The following is an 18,255-nucleotide window of genomic DNA, read 5'->3' as shown; positions in this document are numbered from 1 at the left end:
TGAAGAATAAACGGCATTTTGCTGGAATGAGGAATTGCAGAATAATTGTGGAAGTCTGCAAGTTGGGATTTCACTATGTGGGGCTATGAAAATCTTAAAAAAAAATTCTTCCCCAATGATCATCTTTGGGAATCATGTTGCTTTTATCGAGTGAGAGAGAAGAGAGACATGAGAAGATGCTTTGATTACAGCTTACAGTAGCCCGTTAGCATTTGCAACAATGCATGTCTGGATTTGTAGATCTCCAGCTCCAGGGATTAAGTAACACTGCAAAATATTTGTGACTGCTGAGACTCTGATCATCTTTAACATTTAGTGATTAGAAATCTATTTGTCTTTTGGATACACAAAATATCAGATTGTAGGGGATTTCACTACTTCAATTCCTTTTTTAAACGTGAACTGGCTTATCATTGTTCAAGTAATCTGTCATTTAAAACTGCATGAATCAAAATAAAATAAAAGGGATTGCATCCTCACTGGGATATCTCCTTCACTAGAAAAGCCACCGAGCAGAAGGGCCGAGCTTTACTGCAGTCTGCGCTGAATGCAGGTTAAAACAGCAGCTGGAATGCCACAACTGGTATTTGAGTTAAAGGTAGCAACTTCAGATCGAGTTACTATTCATCCTTGGTATCGATTGTTGTCCACCATCATGTATCTGTGAGCGGTTTTCAGCTAAAGAAACCAGATATTTTCACGATCTGAGAATATATACGAAATGACTACTTGAATAAGGGGGTGTATGGAAGAGCAAAAAACTGTGCTGGTGGAACCCAACAGGTCAAGCAGTATCTATGGGGGGGAATGGACAGATGGTGTTTTGAGTTGGCAGCCTTCTTTAGACTGATTCAGAAGCAAAAACAACTCCATTAGTTTTGAAGCTACAGCTGTGTGAGTTATGAGTTCCTCAAGCACTTTGTTTTCTGCGTAAGATTCCAGTATCTGTGGAATTCTTTGCCACAGAAGGCTGTGGAGGGCATCAATCAATATTTTTAAGGCATTGATAGATAGATTCTTGATTAGTAAGGGTGTCAGGGGTTATGGGGAGAAAGCAGGAGAATGGGTTGGGAGGAAGAGATAGATCAGCCATGATTGAATGGTGGTATAGACTTGATGGGCTGAATGGCCTAATTCTGTTCCTATCACTTGTGACCTCGTGATCTGCTATTTCTGGTGTCTTCATTGAATGGATAGATGTTTGCTACCCCATCAATTGCAGTAAATGGGTAACGTCTCAATTTTCATGCAATGAGATGTTTGTGTGTCGTCATTCTTCACCTTGCTTTAAAAATCTGGAGAATGGTCCAACCAGTTTAGCACAAATTTAAAATGAAATATCTGTGTTTTGATTTTGGGGAGTTGTGAATGTTTGTCAATAGCTTTTTTTTGTGATGCTAATCTAAACTTTGAAGCGCCATTTGGAGTGAGATGGGTGGGCGCAGAGATTGCCTAAATGTCTTTCTACTCTCTTCAATACTTGTCAATATGTTGGAGAGCAAGACATTTTTTATTTCAATTTGACAATTAAAGAGACTTTAATCGTAAATGGTGCTTTGTACTAATATAAATTAAAAAATGAACTTTTGCAGAGATAGAACAAAATGGCCTCTCGAGGCAGCCAAAGGATGTTCTCCGGGACATGCAGCAAGGTCTCAAGGACGTGGGGGCCAACGTCAGAGCTGGTATCAGTGGATTTGGTGGAGGCGTGGTGGAAGGTGTGAAGGGAGGTTTGTCTGGCCTTTCCCAGGTCACTCACACTGCCGTCGTCTCAAAACCAAGGGAGTTTGCCAGCCTGATACGGAACAAGTTTGGCAGCGCTGACAACATCGCCCATTTCAAAGACACGTTGGATGAGTCACACCAGGAGGAGGCCACCAGGACACTAAGTGGCAGTGCTACACTGGTGTCCAGCCCCAAGTATGGAAGCGAGGATGAATGTTCCAGTGCAACCTCTGGCTCTGCAGGTGGCAGCAACTCTGGGGCAGGAGCTGGAGGCATGGGCAGTCCAAAATCAAACACTTTGGACAGCCATCATAACAATTTTGATACTATCCTGGATGAACTTCGTGAAATTAAAGAAAGTCAGTCCCATTTAGAGGATGCTATGGAAGATTTGAAAGGACAGCTACAAAGAGACTATGCCTATATGACACAGTGTTTGCAGGAAGAACGATACAGGTATCTATCTGCCTTTTATAGTATTTTTGTATAGATACCTTCTTGAGTTGTTATAATTTGGACAGTTCCAGAAAGCTTTCTTATCCTTTCATGCTATAGGTCCAGCACGGTTTTACGGCACCTGTTCCTGATCCTGCCAGATTATCCATTTTACTGGGCCAACAGAGGTCACATAATAATGATACAACAATATACCTCTGACCCACTAATTATACCCCTCACTGTTTCTAAAGCATCGTGAACTGCTAGAAACTTAAAACAAATACTAAATGTGCTTAATCCTTGACACCATGACTGTCAATTGGACTTTGCTTAGAACCCATACCCAGGTTTAAATGTAAGCAAAATGAGCTAAGAATAGCACAAAACCAAGGGGTCACAACCAACAACTGCAGATGTTAACAGTTTATTCTTTTGGGACGGAGGGACATGTCCCGAAAGAGCGCATACCACACGCAATGCCATCTGTGGCTGCTCAGGGAATTTTAAGTGAGCTGTCGTGATTTCGTCCAGGTTAAAGGAGGTGCCGGACCATCAGTTCACAAGGGCAAAAGTGATAGGAGCAGAATTAGGCCATTCGGCCCATCAAGTCAATCATGGCTGAGCTATCTTTCCCTCTCAACCCCATTTTCCTCCCTTCTCCCCATAACCCGTGACACCTGTAAAGTTGCTGGTGGTGGACCTGTACTCGCATCAGCAAGCATTATACTGACACAAGAAATTATATTTCTGTTCCAAAATGAAGCAGGATACAGTACCTATCTCACTATGCTCATTCTCTTTCCTTTCACTACTGGTCATCATTGTTAGCTAGTATATGATATACCCTGTGATACGTTCTTCAATTTGATATCGGTAGACTTGCTCCAAGTTTACTTTGGCCGATAACTGTGCCTGATGATAATTTGATGGCCCTATGATCTCTCTGGTATGATCATATGATGGATTGTGTTTTGAAAACCCCCTTTTACTCCATAATCAATTTAGCACCCTTGTTTATCAGGTGCACCAGGGCTACTTGGGGTGCTTCTCTGATGGGTTGTATTGATGCTATATTTAGCTTAAACAACCTTAGGTAAGAGTGGAGAAAGTTTACCCAAGGCTTCCCCTCATGATTATGATCCAGTGGCTTCTGCTGAATCACATGGATAGGAATCAGATTCAGCAATAATGCCCTTGCTCTCAAGGGGTCACTGAATATAAACTATTGTAACATGGTGATAGTTCGAAGGGTGACCTGTGATTGAGACCCTCGTGAAGTGAGAGGAAGAGTGGACAAAATCCTTGGAGATTTTGCAATCTTTCATGTTCATATAAAACATTGTACCATGTGGTGGCAGTGTTGTTCTCGACTTGGCTGCTGCTCTGATCTTTCTGGTTGGATTGATGTGGAAGAAAAGTTAACCAAAGATTGATGAAAGCATAAGATTCTAACCTTAGCTCAGCCATGTCACATGAGCTCGCATACCTTGTTTCTCCGTGCTGTCAGATTTTGTTGGCCGAAGGCCTGTTTCAGTGCTGCAGTGTTCAATTAATTTTAAAAAGGTCGAGTTTACAAAATCATCGGTTTAGATTGGGATATTTTTTCTCCATTAATGCCATTAGTAGATGGTTCGAGAACAGTGGTGGGCAGCTTTGAAATGATGAGTATAAGGCATGAAATATTGTCTGAATGGTGTCAAGTTAGGAAAAGGGGACGTACAACGTGATCTGGGTGTCCTAGTGCATCAGTCACTGAAAGGAAGCATGCAGGTACAGCAGGCAGTGAAGAAAGCCAATGGAATGTTGGCCTTCATAACAAGAGGAGTTGAGTATAGGAGCAAAGAGGTTCTCCTGCAGTTGTACAGGGCCCTAGTGAGACCGCACCTGGAGTACTGTGTGTAGTTTTGGTCTCCAAATTTGAGGAAGGATATTCTTGCTATTGAGGGCGTGCAGCGTAGGTTTACTAGGTTAATTCCCAGAATGGCGGGACATATGTTGAAAGACTGGAGCGACTAGGCTTGTATACACTGGAATTTAGAACGATAAGAGGGGATCTTATCGAAACGTATAAGATTATTAAGGGGTTGGACACATTAGAGGCAGGAAACATGTTCCCAATGTTGGGGGAGTCCAGAACCAGGGGCCACAGTTTAAGAATAAGGGGTAGGCCATTTAGAACAGAGATGAGGAAAAACTTTTTCAGTCAGAGAGTTGTGAATCTGTGGAATTCTCTGCATCAGAGGGCAGTGGAGGCCAATTCTCTGAATACATTCAAGAGAGAGTTAGATAGAGCTCTTAAGGATAGCGGAGTCAGGGGGTATGGGGAGAAAGCAGGAACGGGGTACTGATTGAGAATGATCAGCCATGATCACATTGAATGGCGGTGCTGGCTCGAAGGGCCGAATGGCCTCCTCCTGCACCTATTGTCTATTGTCTATTGAAATGTGAGGGAAGTGCTTGTGAGCGGCAACTTGCTGCCTGTAAGGATGGTGGGTACAGAGTCAGTCGGACTTGTAGACAAAGTGCTGGCGTAACTCCGCGGGTCAGGCAGCAATGTTCTGGGTTCCAACCTGGAAAGTCATCTCTCCATTTCCCTCCACAGATGTTGCTTGGCTTGCTAAGTTGCTCCAGCAATTATTTTATCGCTCAGGATTCCAGCATTTGAAAACTTTTGTCTCCATATGGAAGGGTAACCTGTGTTTGGTGAAGAGGGGAGATTATAGAAAGTCACTGTGCAGGAAGAGGAACTGGGTGATTAAGACAATAGGTGCAGGAGTAGGCCATTCGGCCCTTCGAGCCAGCACCGCCATTCACCTTGATCATGGCTGATCATCCACAATCAGTACCCTGTTCCTGCATTCTCCCCATATCCCTTGACTTCGCTATCATTAAGAGCTCTGTCTAACTCTCTTGAAAGCATCCAGGGAATTGACCTCCACTCCCTTCTGAGGCAGGGAGTTCTACAGCCTCAACTCTGAGTGAAAATGTTTTTCCTCATTTCCGTTCTAAATGGCCTACCCCTTATTCTTAAACTGTGGCCCCGGTTCGGGATTTGTGGCCAGTATTGTTACAGAGTAGACACAAGGAACTCAGTTGGTCAGGCAGCGTCTCTGGAGAATATGGCTCGGTGACATTACAGGTCTGAAGAACAGGGCGGCACGGTGGCGCAGCGGTAGAGTTGCTGCCTTACATCGAATGCAGCGCCGGAGACTCGGGTTCGATCCTGACTACGGACGCCGTCTGTACGGAGTTTGTACGTTCTCCCCGTGACCTGCGTGGGTTTTCTCCGAGATCTTCGATTTCCTCCCACACTCCAAAGCCGTACAGGTATGTAGGTTAATTGACTGGGTAAATGTAAAAAATTGTCCCTAGTGTGTGTAGGAAAGTGTTAATGTGCGGGGATCGCTGGATGGCGCGGACTCGGTGGGCCGAAGGGCCTGTTTCCGCGCTGTATCTCTAAATCAAAAATCAAAAAACAGTCTTGTCCATCACCTATCCAAGTTCTCCAGTGATGCTGCCTGGCCCACTGAGTTACTCCAGCACTTTGTGATGTTGTCAGAATTGTTATACCTTGAAATGGCTGATGGTGGTGCTGCTCACATGGGTTATAGCAATACCGTCACGCCAAAGTGATTTTCTTTAGCTGTTTTAGTGTGCTCCACCTAACCATGTGCATGCATGCCAACTGAGTACACAATACTTCACCGGCCCCATCATTTAACAGATATTTTATTTGGACGTGCCCGCTAAATGAAACTCAAATGTTATTTTTTCCCAACAATTAGCATCCATTCTTTATTTCTAAATCTGTCACTGCCTCCACCCAGCTTAATTTCCCTTGCGACTCGATCACTTTCATTTAATCACTCCTGCTTTCCACATTTTGTTTTGTTTTCTTTCTTTTTGCTGTTCCATGGCTAAGATTTTAAGTTTCAGTAGATTCTAATCGGTATGGAAAGACACATTTTGTTTCTGTTACAATATTTTGATGTCTCATGCATATCTTCCACAAGTCTTATCAATCCAACCATTCTGTTCCACAGCTGGAGTCTGATTAGTACTCTAAGGCCGGATGAAATTTATCCAAGAATGCTGTGGGAAGCAAGGGAGGAGATGGTTGGGACCCCTCATAGTTTTGCTTCTTCACCTGCTATAGGTGAGGATCCACAAGATTTGGAGGATAACTAATATTGCTCCTTAAGAAGAATAGCAGGGATAAGCCAGATAACTTCAGGCTGGGGTTAGCCTTGGGTCAATGGTAGGGAAGTTATTGGAGAAAATGCTCAGGGATAAGATTCATTGACATTTGGAAAGATGACACCATGGCTGAGTGTGTGCAGAGAATTTTAATTTGATGGAATTTTTAGAGGTAACTAAGGATGTTGATAAAAGCTGGGCACCTGTCTGTGTCCTTCAGCATGGCATTTGGCAAAGTCATGTATGGTAAGCTGTCCAGAAAATTAGGCACATGTTATCCAAGGCAAGCTGCATAGATTAATCCAAAATTGGCTTGGTTATCAGAGGCAATGGATAGTGGTAGAAGGATGCTTTTCTGAGTGAACGTTTGTTACCAATGGCGTACCACAGGGATTGGTGCTTGGACTTTGTGACATAAATGATTTGGATGTGAATGTAGGAGGTATGAGTGATAGGTGTAAGGGGGAGTCCAAAGTTGGGAAAGGTGTGATCAGCAAGGAATATTGTCAAAGGTTTCAGTTAAGGATAAAAATCAGATGGAAAGCTGAGGTAAAGCACTTTGGGAAGTCAAGCTCCTGTAGAGCATGTAGAGGAAATGGCAGGAACTGCAGCATGGAAATAGGCCCTTTGGTCCAACTTGCCCACACATTCCAACATGTCCCACCTGTACTAGTCCCACCTGCCTGCCTTTGGCCCATATCCCTCTAAACCAGTCTTATCATGGAATTGTTTAAATATTTTAAATTAAACATTTCAAAAATGTTGTCATTGTACCTGCCACAACTGCCTCCTCTGACAGCTCGTTCAAATACACCCATCACCCTTGTGTGAAAAAGTTACCCCTCAGATTCGTATGAAATCTTTCGCCCCCTCACATTAAACCTATGTCTTCTGCTTCTTGGTTTCCTCTACTCTGGGCAAGAGACTCTGTGCATCTACCTGATCTATTCCTCTCAATTTTGGAACATTGTTCTACCATGGAGTACAAGAATATAGCTTTTTGAAAATGGTCACACTCAGGTGATGAAAAATGCATTTGATGTGTTTGCCTTCATTGGCTGATGCTTGGAATATAGATGTTGGGACATTTTGCAGCTGTACAAAATATTGGTTCAAATGCACATGGAGTATTGCATACAATTCCGGTTGCCAGATTAGAGGATTAAAGAGTGCAATAGAGATTGACCTGGTTGTAGCCTGGAATAGAGGGCAGTAGATGTAAGGAGAGATTGGATAGACTGGGTTTATTCTCACTGGAACTTACCTGGTTGAGGGATGACCCGATAGAGGTTTATAAAGCTATGAGGGGCAGAGTTGGTGACGATAGTTTTCTTTACCCCACCTGGTGCAGGAAATCGAGAACCAGAAGATATGGGTGTAAAGTAATTTTTTAGTTTAGTGATACAGCATGGAAACAGGCCCTTCGGCCCACCAGCGATCCCCGCATATTAACACTATTCTACACACACTATGGACAATTTTTACATTTACCAAGCTAATTTACCTACATACCTGTATGTCTTTGGAGTGTGGGAGGAAACCGAAGATCTTGGTGAAAACCCACGTCGTCACGGGGAGAACGTACAAATTCTGTACAGACAGCACCCACAGTCGGGATCGAACCCTGGTCTCCGGCGCTGTAAAGCAGCAACTCTACCACAGCGTCACCGTGCCCCGAGAGGGGAGAGATTTAAAGGAGTTGTTGAGAGACACGTTTTTCACATGGAGGATGATAGTTATCTGGAACAAGTTGCCAAAGAACAAGGTAGAGGCAAGTTCACTTACAATATTTGAAAACTATTTAGACAGCTAATTGTTAGAGAAGGACAAGAGGGATAAGGTAGACAACACAATGCTCGAGTAACTCAGCGGGTCATGCAGCATCTCGGGAGAGAAGGAATGGGTGACCTTTCGGGTCGAGAAAGGACCTGGCGTGAAAGGGGCACTCTATATTTTTGGAGAAGAAAAAGCTGTTCATTCTGGAATTTGATAGGAAAGGAAGGTAAGAGAGGGGTGGTTGCAGAAGGGAACCACAAAGAGGAGAGGGATGAGCAGTCGGGGGGAAGGGGGTTCAATGGGCATAGTGAGTGAGGGGCAGCCCTTATTGCTCTGTTTCTTTCTCATCTCCATTCAGCATGCATAAAATATTCTACCTTTTTCCTACAAAAGTGAACACCTCATTTCTGTCATGCATTGGCCATTCATTGAACACATCCGTGATAACTGGCACATGGTCACCGACTATCCCTTTCTGAAGTCCAAGCCTTAGTTCCTTGGTCTTGTTGACATTAATCGAGAGGTCATGTTGTGGAACCCGTCAAGCAAGTGATCCGTCTCTCTTGTACTCTGACTCGTCACCAGCTGCAATTCAGCCAACCGCTGTGGTTTCATTGGCGAATTTATAGATGGGTGTCGGAGCTATCCTTAGTTGTACGTGATGTGGCTGTAAAGAGTCGAGCAGGGGGCTAGGGATATAACCTTGAGGTGCACATGTCTTGATGGTCTTTGAGGAAGATTCTCACTGAGACCTGCTGATGAGAAAGACAAGAATCCAGTTACAAAGGGAGGTACAGAGGCTCTTGTGTTGAATGCTGAGTTGTAGTCGGTGCACAGCAGCTTGACATATGTGTTCCATTTATCCAGATGGTGCAGGGCAGAGTGTATAGCCAGTGAGATAGCATTTGCTGTTGACAATTTAATTATTCCCCAATTTCATTCATCCTTTCTCCATCTGTTGAAGGCCCCCCATTAACTTTTGCTATTTTTTGTCTTTTGACATGTCTATGGAAGGTACTACTATCAATCTTTAATGTTTGTTTCCATTTCCTTTTCAATTTTTTCATCCTACCTAAAATCTAAAATGTTTTCCAGAGATCAGGCTTATTGGAGATTTTGGCAATTTAATAAGCCTTTCTCACTGATCTAATACTACCTTGGACTTCTCGTTAGCTATAAATTTCCTGATGTTTTTATGCATGAAAGAGAGATGTAAATGTTGTAAACGCTGTATTTATTATTTAAATGCCAGTCATTGTTTGTTTACTGCCATGCCTCTCAATGCCCTTTCTAATCCTGCTTTATCTTATACTACCTTAAGCTGCTTAGTTTAGTTTTCAGAGCCATGTTTCAGATTAATGTAAATCACTAGGATTTTAGGGGAAAAAAAAGAATTTTGGATCATTCTTCCCTCGAGATCCGTCAATCGCCAGATTATCGATTAACCATTTCTCAATGAAGAGCACATGGTTTTTTTTGTCCCACTGTTGCCTCACCGGTTCCAGTGAACATTTCTTATACACTTCATGAATTCATGTCACACGCTGTTACTGCTATTTTGACCCCTGCACAAAGATTAGTAGTGTATTCTCATGTTTGCAGGCTCCGTCCCTTGCTAACATTATCGATTTATCCTTTCTCTATTGTCTCATTCTGCCCTTCTTACCCACCTCGTTCGCACAGCTGAGAAGGTTGTTGGCTGCAACCTTCCCCCCTGTGACGAACTGCACACTGCAAGGGTTGGAAGCGAGTGGGCAAGATCATCTCTGACCCCTCTCACCCTGGCCACAAACTCTTTGAAGCACTTCCCTCTGGAAGGCGACTCCGGACTGTCAAAGCAGCCACAGCCAGACATAAAAACAGCTTTTTTCCACAAATGATAGTTCTACTCAATAACCAAAGTCTGAAGTCTCTTTTTTGCTCTGGTTTATTTTCACCCACATGTTTAGACCGTAATGGTGTATCCTTATTGTTTTGATGTGTTTATGCTTTATTCTTAATTGTTAACTGTATGTTTATGTTGTCATTTGTGAGCGGAGCACCAAGGCACATTCTTTGTAAATGCAGACTTGGCCAATAAACTTATTCATTCATTCATTCATTCACTTCTCTGCAACGCTCCCCCCCCCCCCCCCCCCCCCCCCAATGGTTGAATAGAAACTCTTATTTGAAACCCAGGTTACATTTTTGGACACCAATCCTAAGCTGATCCAAATAAACCCTTTTTATTCATTCAGCTTCCTCTTTCCCCAGTATTGGTTCATGAATTGAAACCTATTTCTTTCACATCTCTTTTTTGCACCGCATCTTTACGTACAAACTCCACACACCTAGCACCTCTGGCGTTGTAAGGCAGCAACTACTGCTGCGCCACCCTGCTGCCCCTTGACCAGTTCCGATTTTGTCATGAAGTCAGACAGCATGGAAACGGAACCATCGGCCCAACTTGTCAATGCTGACCAAGATGCCCCATCTACACCAATCCCACCTGCTGCGTTTGGCCCATTTCCCACGAAACCTTTGTTTGAATTTGTTAAATGAATGCAGAGCAAGTTACTTGCTTACAATTAAAATACAGACTAGAAGATTGGGTAAATCTAACAGTAAAATTAGATTAACCAACTAAATAATTAAAATGAAATCATCTCTTCAAGTCCATGCTCTCAGGCATTGCATGCTTGTTATTAATCTTGCCTCTGAATTGAATAAGTAATTTGCTGTTCATTCTATTCTATTAGTGCTTGTATGTAATAATTTAAAAGATCTAAGATCTACTTCAATAGCAGAATAATATGTGGTCTAATGCAGTGTTATTCTAAACAAATACAAGATATTAACATGCTTCAGGTTAACAATCCTGAACAAAACATGCCATAACGTTTACTTTTGTCCAGACATTTCTGAACTGGACCTTAACCTTTCTATCCAAATTTTATTACCTTTTATTATACTATTCTAGATGATCTCAGATTTGCCTTTGTTTAAGCTTGGTTCCAATGATTTCTAGCATATTTCTATCCCCTTGACGCTGTGGATCTTATTTGTTCTCAGAGTTAACAGTAAGTGGCATGTAATGAGAAGGCTGCATCTCGTACTGTACAGTCATGGACATGCATAGCTGAGGAGTGAATTGAGTTCGTAATTTGTCCCTGTCTATGTTTTATGAATACAAGAACTAAATACCTCAATTCATCACGTACAGACACCTCGTGTTTTACGCGTATTTGATTTGTGTTTTTGAAATAATGTGCTTGTTTCTTCATTAGCAAATCTTGACTTGCACGCTTCTATTTTCGGAATAACACGCTCAAATTTACTGCTGACAGCATTGTCACGTCTATGTTTTCATGACTCCTTTTTGAATAACAGGCTGCCTTTCAACCACGTAACCCCCCGCCTCATCCCCCCCCGTAAAACGAGATGTATCTCCACTCATTTTCCATCATGCACACCTTATAATTCCAACCACGGTCAATCGAAGAACACGGATTGTCGTTTATACATGCAAAAATAGTTTGGTTGCTTTAATAATCTTGAACTTTTTGTCCAGGTATGAGCGTTTGGAGGAGCAACTGAATGATTTGACTGAGCTTCATCAAAATGAAATGTCTAACTTGAAACAGGAACTTGCCAGTATGGAAGAAAAAGTGGCTTACCAGTCAGATGAGAGAGCCAGAGATATCCAGGTACATCCTCGCAGAAATGCTGTTTGGTTGGTTACTATTGGATACGGTTTCCCTTCTTGGACATTTGATCTATTTTTCTAATGGATGCTGGCTCCTACTAGCAGGAATAGCATTCACGTCATTCACCAAATAACGCTGGACCCAAACTACCATTTTTAAAGCAGGTTATTGCGTGGCAGGAATGGGAACACACAACACCCGATCTCATCTATACAAAAGGAACATCAGATGCTGGTTTGTACCGCAGATAGACACAAAGTGCTGGAGTAACTCAGCAGGTCTGGCAGCATCCATGCAGAGAAAGGATGGGTGACATTTCGGGTTGGAACCTTTCTTCAGACTGAAGAAGGGTTCCAACCCGAAATGTCATCCATCCTTTTTCCCCGGAGTTGCTACCTGACCCGCTGAGTCATTTCAGCACTTTGTGTGTAACTCCTGATCTCATTGTTTGCTCCCCGCTCTCCATGTATGTCGGTCATTTGAAGTAATTTTGAGGTTCTCCTGAGTAAATTACATTCAAAATCTGTGTCATTGTCTCTCGCAGAATCCATGGTTAATTGGATTCTAACAGTGAAGCTCACTGGTAGTTTTGGAAGAGTTGCATTTAAAATGTGATTCTTTAATGTGGTCCAATTTAAAAAAAAAATGCAATCTTCATTCATTTTGTTTTCTTCCAGAGTTGCATAAAGGCAAAATAAACAGGACCAGAATAAGCTGCACAGTGTTCAGCCTTGCTTTGCCATTTGACAAGACTGCTGAATTTCTGGATCAGCTTACTTTTCCAACTAATCCCTGTATACCTTTGTCCTTAATGATTCAAGAAATCTGCTGATTTTCATGTTAAATGTACTCAGCAACTGAACTTCACTGTCCTTTGTGGAGAATTTCAAGATTCAAAACACTGAGTGAAGAAATTTGTCAGCTTTATCCTCCAGTGAAGGAAACCACTTTTTCCATTTCTATCATTTAAAGCCCTTTCAGAATTATGTATGTTTTGGTAATACCACATTCTTTGGAAATTCCAGAGGAAATAGGCCTTCTCTACTCAATCGTGGAACCGCCGCCTTAATCCAGGAATCAAACTTGTAAATAAACACAAAAAGCTGGAGTAAGACTGTGGATCAGACAGCATCTCTGGAGAAAAGGAATAGGTGAGCATGCAGGCTTAAAGGAAGCATGCAGGTACAGCAGGCAGTGAAGAAAGCCAGTGGAATGTTGGCCTTCATAACAAGAGGAGTTGAGTATAGGACCAAAGAGGTCCTTCTACAGTTGTACAGGGCCCTAGTGAGACTGCACCTGGAGTACTGTGTGCAGTTTTGGTCTCCAAATTTGAGGAAGGATATTCTTGCTATTGAGGGCGTGCAGCGTAGGTTTACAAGGTTAATTCCCGGAATGGCGGGACTGTCATATGTTGAAAGACTGGAGCGACTAGGCTTTTATACACTGGAATTTAGAAGGATGAGAGGGGATCTTATCGAAATGTATAAGATTATTGAGGGGTTGGACACGTTAGAGGCAGGAAACATGTTCCCAATGTTGGGGGAGTCCAGAACAAGGGGCCACAGTTTAAGAATAAGTGGTAGGCCAATTAGAATGGAGATGAGGAAAAACGTTTTCAGTCAGAGAGTTGTGAATCTGTGGAATTCTCTGCCTCAGAAGGCAGTGGAGGCCAATTCTCTGAATGCATTCAAGAGAGCTAGATAGAGCTCTTAAGGATAGCGGAGTCAGGGGGTATGGGGAGAAAGCAGGAACGGGGTACTGATTGAGAATGATCAGCCATGATCACATTGAATGGTGGTGCTGGCTCGAAGGGCCGAATGGCCTACTCCAGCAACTATTGTCTATTGCGATGTTTCGAGTCGAGACCATTCAGTCTGAAGAAGGGTATTGACCCGAAACGTCATCTATTCCTTTTCTTCAGAGATGCTGTCTGTCCTGCTGAGTTACTCCAGCATTTTGTGTCTATCCGGTTTAAACCAGCATCTGCAGTTCCTTTCTGCACCAATATTGTAAATCTCTGCAGTATCAATAATAGGTCGGCACTCACGATGCATTATGTATTTGGACACGGAATGAATTGGCACAAACTATTGAAATTCAGCTCAGGGTACCTAAAGAGGTTTGACTTAGTTTAGAGATTCGGTGTGGAAACAGGCACTTTGGCCCACTGAGTCCGTGCTGTCCAGCGATCGCCCATACGAATTCTATCCTACACACTAGGGGCAATTTATAGAAGCTAATTAACCTACAAACCCGCCCGTCTTGGGAATGTGGGAGGAAACAGGAGCTCACGGAGAAAACCCATGTGTTCACAGGGAGAACGTGCAAACTCCCTACTGAGCACCCAAGGTCTGGATCAAACCCAGGACAGGTACTCGGCACTGAGGCAGCAGCTCGACCTTTGCGCCACTGTGCTGCTCTTGGGTATAAGATCATGAGGGGATTAGATAGGGAAATGCAAAGAGTCTTTTACCCAGAGTAGGGGAATGAAAAGCCTGAGGATAAAGGTTTATGTTGGGGTGAGGGAAGATTTACCTAAGGGGCACCGTTTTTCACAAAGGGTGGTGAGTATACGGAATGAGTTGCCACTGAAGGTAATTGAGCCAGTTACTATCACAACATTTAAAAGACATTTAGGGGATCGTTGGTCAGCGTGGACTCGGTGGGCCAAAGGGCCTGTTTCAGTGCTGCATCTCTAAACTAAACTATCAAGAAAGACTTTGCATAAAAATGAGTAACAATTTGGAAAAACTTCCCAGAGCTCCTTATGGTTGCGGAGTATTTGAGTGACTTTTGATAGTTGGAGGTGTTGAGATGTGTGTGACCAAAACAAGCAATGGGACACGAGATATAATCAACCTGGTTGGAGGACCTACTTTTGATCCACTGTTCTCACAAAACATGAAGGCATTCTGCTGTTTTGTGTTGGAAGAGGAATTTCATCTCTGTATATCCCCACATGGATACATTCTTGGCCAAGAGGCCAGAGTACAAGTAGAATTGCTTTTCATTTGTGTTGAGTGTTGTGTATCTACATGAAACATGGTATTGGCAGGGGGCAGTGAGCAAGAATCAGGTTATGTTGCGTTGGGCAATTGTATATGAAGATTTGTCAAAAATTGGAGCAGGAGAATGCCTGTGGTGTGAATGTGTGTGGGTGGGTGGGAGGTTCAGGATGTTCCTATCAATCTTTGCTCTAAAACGGTCTTTGATGTGGTGTATCCAAGATAATCTTGCACGACAAAATGTATTGTTCAGACAAGGATGTTCCTGATAAGTGCGACAGTGTTTGAATAGACGCATTCCTGAACTGTCTGAACCACTTTTGACTCATTCTAGGCTACTCTGCTTTGTTAGTTGACCACACAGCACTATAGCCCCAATTCCAGTTGCTCAACGCTCTTTAACCTTTCAAAAGTCTGAAGATAGTTTGAATTTTCCACAGCCCCAGATGCAGCTGCAAAAGTAATTTTCCCTCCTTTTAAAATCCATCCTTAAATACCCTTTTTCATCCTTGATTCCTTTTCCACCGGATTTTCAGTTGATTTATTCTGCGAAATGTATATCACATTTTCTTCACAGATTGTTCTTTATGAAATATCAATGTCGTATTATTTTATTTTGATATTGGAAAGTGGAACCAAGCATTGGTCTGAATCTGAGGAACGTCCCATTTTCTTAAAGTAAAACATTTGTATAAAGTGAACTCTGAAGAAGGATGTCAACCCGAAACGTTACCCATCCTTTTTCTCCATAAATGCTGCTTGACCGGCTGAGTTACTCCAGCGCTTTGTATCTATCCAAGAAGTAAAATCATGGATACTCAGTTTGTAAAAAACGTTTTTATGCTTTGTATCCTGCATCCTATCTTCTTTCACTGTTCCTGAGAGCATGCCATTGGATTTTCTGCGTTCTTATATAACCATGATAAAATTAGATTTTATATTCGTTCTTAAATCTCTTCAAATATGATTGCATGATTATGTTTATATTGGTTAGCTATTACTTAACCAATATAAACATAATAATTTTTAAGTACGTTTTGTGAAAGCTGGTGAGAAATGATTGTGTATTTTCTAATTTAATTGTTTTTCCTGAGGGTTGCCAGCTTGTTAAGATAAAGTGTGTTAATAATGGCAACAGAAGACTTGGCAATGTTTCCAAAAGAGGAAAACGTGGTACAGTGCACCCTCAGCACATGTACACCAAGGAGTTTAAGGTGAGGGGTGGACAGCTTTAATAGGAACCTGAGGGGTAATTTTCTACACAAAGGGTGGTGGGTATATGGAACGAGCTGCCGGAGGAGGTCGTTAAGGTAGGTTCTATTGCAACATTTAAGAAACATTTAGACAGGTACATGGATAGGATAGGTTTAGAGATATTTGCTAAATGCAAACAGGTGGGACTAGTGTAGATGGGACATGTTGGTGGCAAGTTGGGCCGATGGGCCTGTTTTCATGCAGTTTGACACTATGACCAAGGTATTTTTCACAGCAACCAACCTTTAATGGGATGGTCAGTTCAATGTCTGAACAGAATTTACGTATGTACCTTTGTGCTGTTTTGAGAGCTCTCTTCACTGTGTTTTCTCCTGTTTGTGTGTAACAGGAGGCTCTGGAGTCGTGTCTTACCCGGATTACCAAGTTGGAACTTCAGCAGCAGCAACAGCAAGTGGTGCAGCTGGAAGGAGTGGAGAATGCTAATGCAAGGGCACTCCTGGGCAAATTCATCAACGTCATCTTGGCACTCATGGCTGTCATTCTGGTTTTCGTCTCCACCATTGCTAACTTTATCACTCCTCTAATGAAGACACGTTTCCGGGTGCTAAGCACACTGCTACTGGTGCTGTTCCTTGTTTCTCTGTGGAAGCAATGGGAAAATATTGTATACTTCTCAGAACAGATCTGGTTGCCCAGTTGATCTAGACGTGTTGGGTAGACGGCAGATCGGGGTGATTTTTTTTTTAAGACAGGATTTCAGGAACTTGTTATTTTTCTCTTCCTCTTCCCCTGCCTTCACCATTACTTGTTGACAATATCATCAGTTAACGGACACAGGCAACAGTGCAAGATGGAGCCTGGTCAGGAGGCAGAGTCCTGACAGAGCCGATCAAACTACTTCTCTTTTGGAAAGGTTTTAATCAAAAAGGCTCTGAGAAATTGCACGCACACTGAGCGAACGATCGAGTGCAATTTGAGGAAGCCACTGCTCTTACTGTACTATACCATTTCAGTATTTTTTTTTGTTGTTTCCTTGTTAAGTTATAACAAATATTTAATTTTTTGAGGGAGGAGTAGGGAGAGAAAATGTATTGTTTGCGTGAGTGCTTATATATTTATTATAACTAATATACATTCGATTGTACAGCAAAAAGGTTTGCAAAATCCCTTAAACTTAATCACATTGCACATTCCTGTTTATGTAAAACACTCCGAGAAACAAGTACAAGTTCATTTCTAAGGCACTCGGTGAAAGAGTGTCAGAGATAATTTTGTTGGACAGCTTCGGCGAAAGTGTGAAGGAAATTTCATTTCATGTGGGAATGTTTGCAATGAAGAAATAGTAAGGATATCGGAGGAACATTTCTAATATGCTCTTGGTGTGACACATTGCTGCAGCATTGAACCATTTTGTTTTAACTTTTCCAGTCTTGCATTTCTTCTCAATTTATTAATTTAATGCTGCCAGTGATCAGGAGGTGGGGAATCTTTCAATGATACACTGGCCAGCTGCTGCAGAAATGAAATGGCAAGAGAGTGCGTTATCAATATCTTACTGAATGTTGAGGGTGGGGTGGGATGGGGTAGGGTGCGGGCAGGACATCTAAGGGCCTGCCATCTCAGTAGAAAATAGTTACATTTATAACCTGTTTAAAAACTCATTTGAGAGTAAAAATATGGGAGGAGAATTTTTATATGTTCTTGGTGACACATTGTTGCAGCATTGGACCATTTATTTTTTTCTTTTTAACTTTTCCAATCTTGCATTTCTTCTCAATTTACTCATTTATTGCTGCCAGTGATAAGGAGGTGGGGAAATTTTCAGGCGCTCACTGGCCAGCCACTGAAGAAATGGTATGGCATTAAGACCATCATGATAAATGTTACAAATTAAATTATTTACATTTTTAAAAAATGAATTTAAGTATGATAGTTTATTGCACTTTGTTCTCCCCACTACCTTTTGACCTGTTAACTAGGCAGGGGCCTTTCCCTCTCTGGCCACCCTGAATCCAGTAACTAAGAGCAAGAAAGGATTTTGTTGCGACTGATGTTAAAAGTGTACAAAGTAGATTTATTTTTCCTGAGCTGCTACAGTGACAAATTGTTGCAGAGTATGTTAGGTTTGTGTGAATAAGTGATGCTTGAAAACTTTAACTTCATCAGAATACAGTGATTTTCTTTTGTTATCTTTTTTTTAAAATATTTTATTT

At 42.2% G+C, this 18,255-nt stretch overlaps 1 protein-coding gene across 4 annotated transcripts in view; it reads left to right on the top strand.

Annotated features, from left to right (window-relative positions):
- The window catches only part of LOC144605538 (transmembrane and coiled-coil domains protein 2-like), a 111,269-nt gene extending 93,677 nt beyond the window's left edge, over window positions 1-17,592 (top strand). For all 4 annotated transcript variants that reach the window (XM_078420927.1, XM_078420926.1, XM_078420928.1 and 1 more), the window contains 3 exons: window positions 1,593-2,181; window positions 11,687-11,822; window positions 16,431-17,592. In XM_078420927.1, the coding sequence (XP_078277053.1) occupies window positions 1,593-2,181; window positions 11,687-11,822; window positions 16,431-16,742 (1,037 nt within the window). In that variant the 3' untranslated portion in view covers window positions 16,743-17,592. The remainder of the gene's footprint in view (window positions 1-1,592; window positions 2,182-11,686; window positions 11,823-16,430) is intronic.
- The last annotated feature ends 663 nt before the right edge of the window (window positions 17,593-18,255 follow it).

The sequence above is a fragment of the Rhinoraja longicauda genome, chromosome 24 (assembly GCF_053455715.1).
Source record: "Rhinoraja longicauda isolate Sanriku21f chromosome 24, sRhiLon1.1, whole genome shotgun sequence".
NCBI classification, from domain to species: Eukaryota; Metazoa; Chordata; class Chondrichthyes; order Rajiformes; family Arhynchobatidae; genus Rhinoraja; species Rhinoraja longicauda.
Note: the sequence above shows the minus strand (reverse complement) of the source record. Positions and strands in the feature narration are given on the sequence as shown.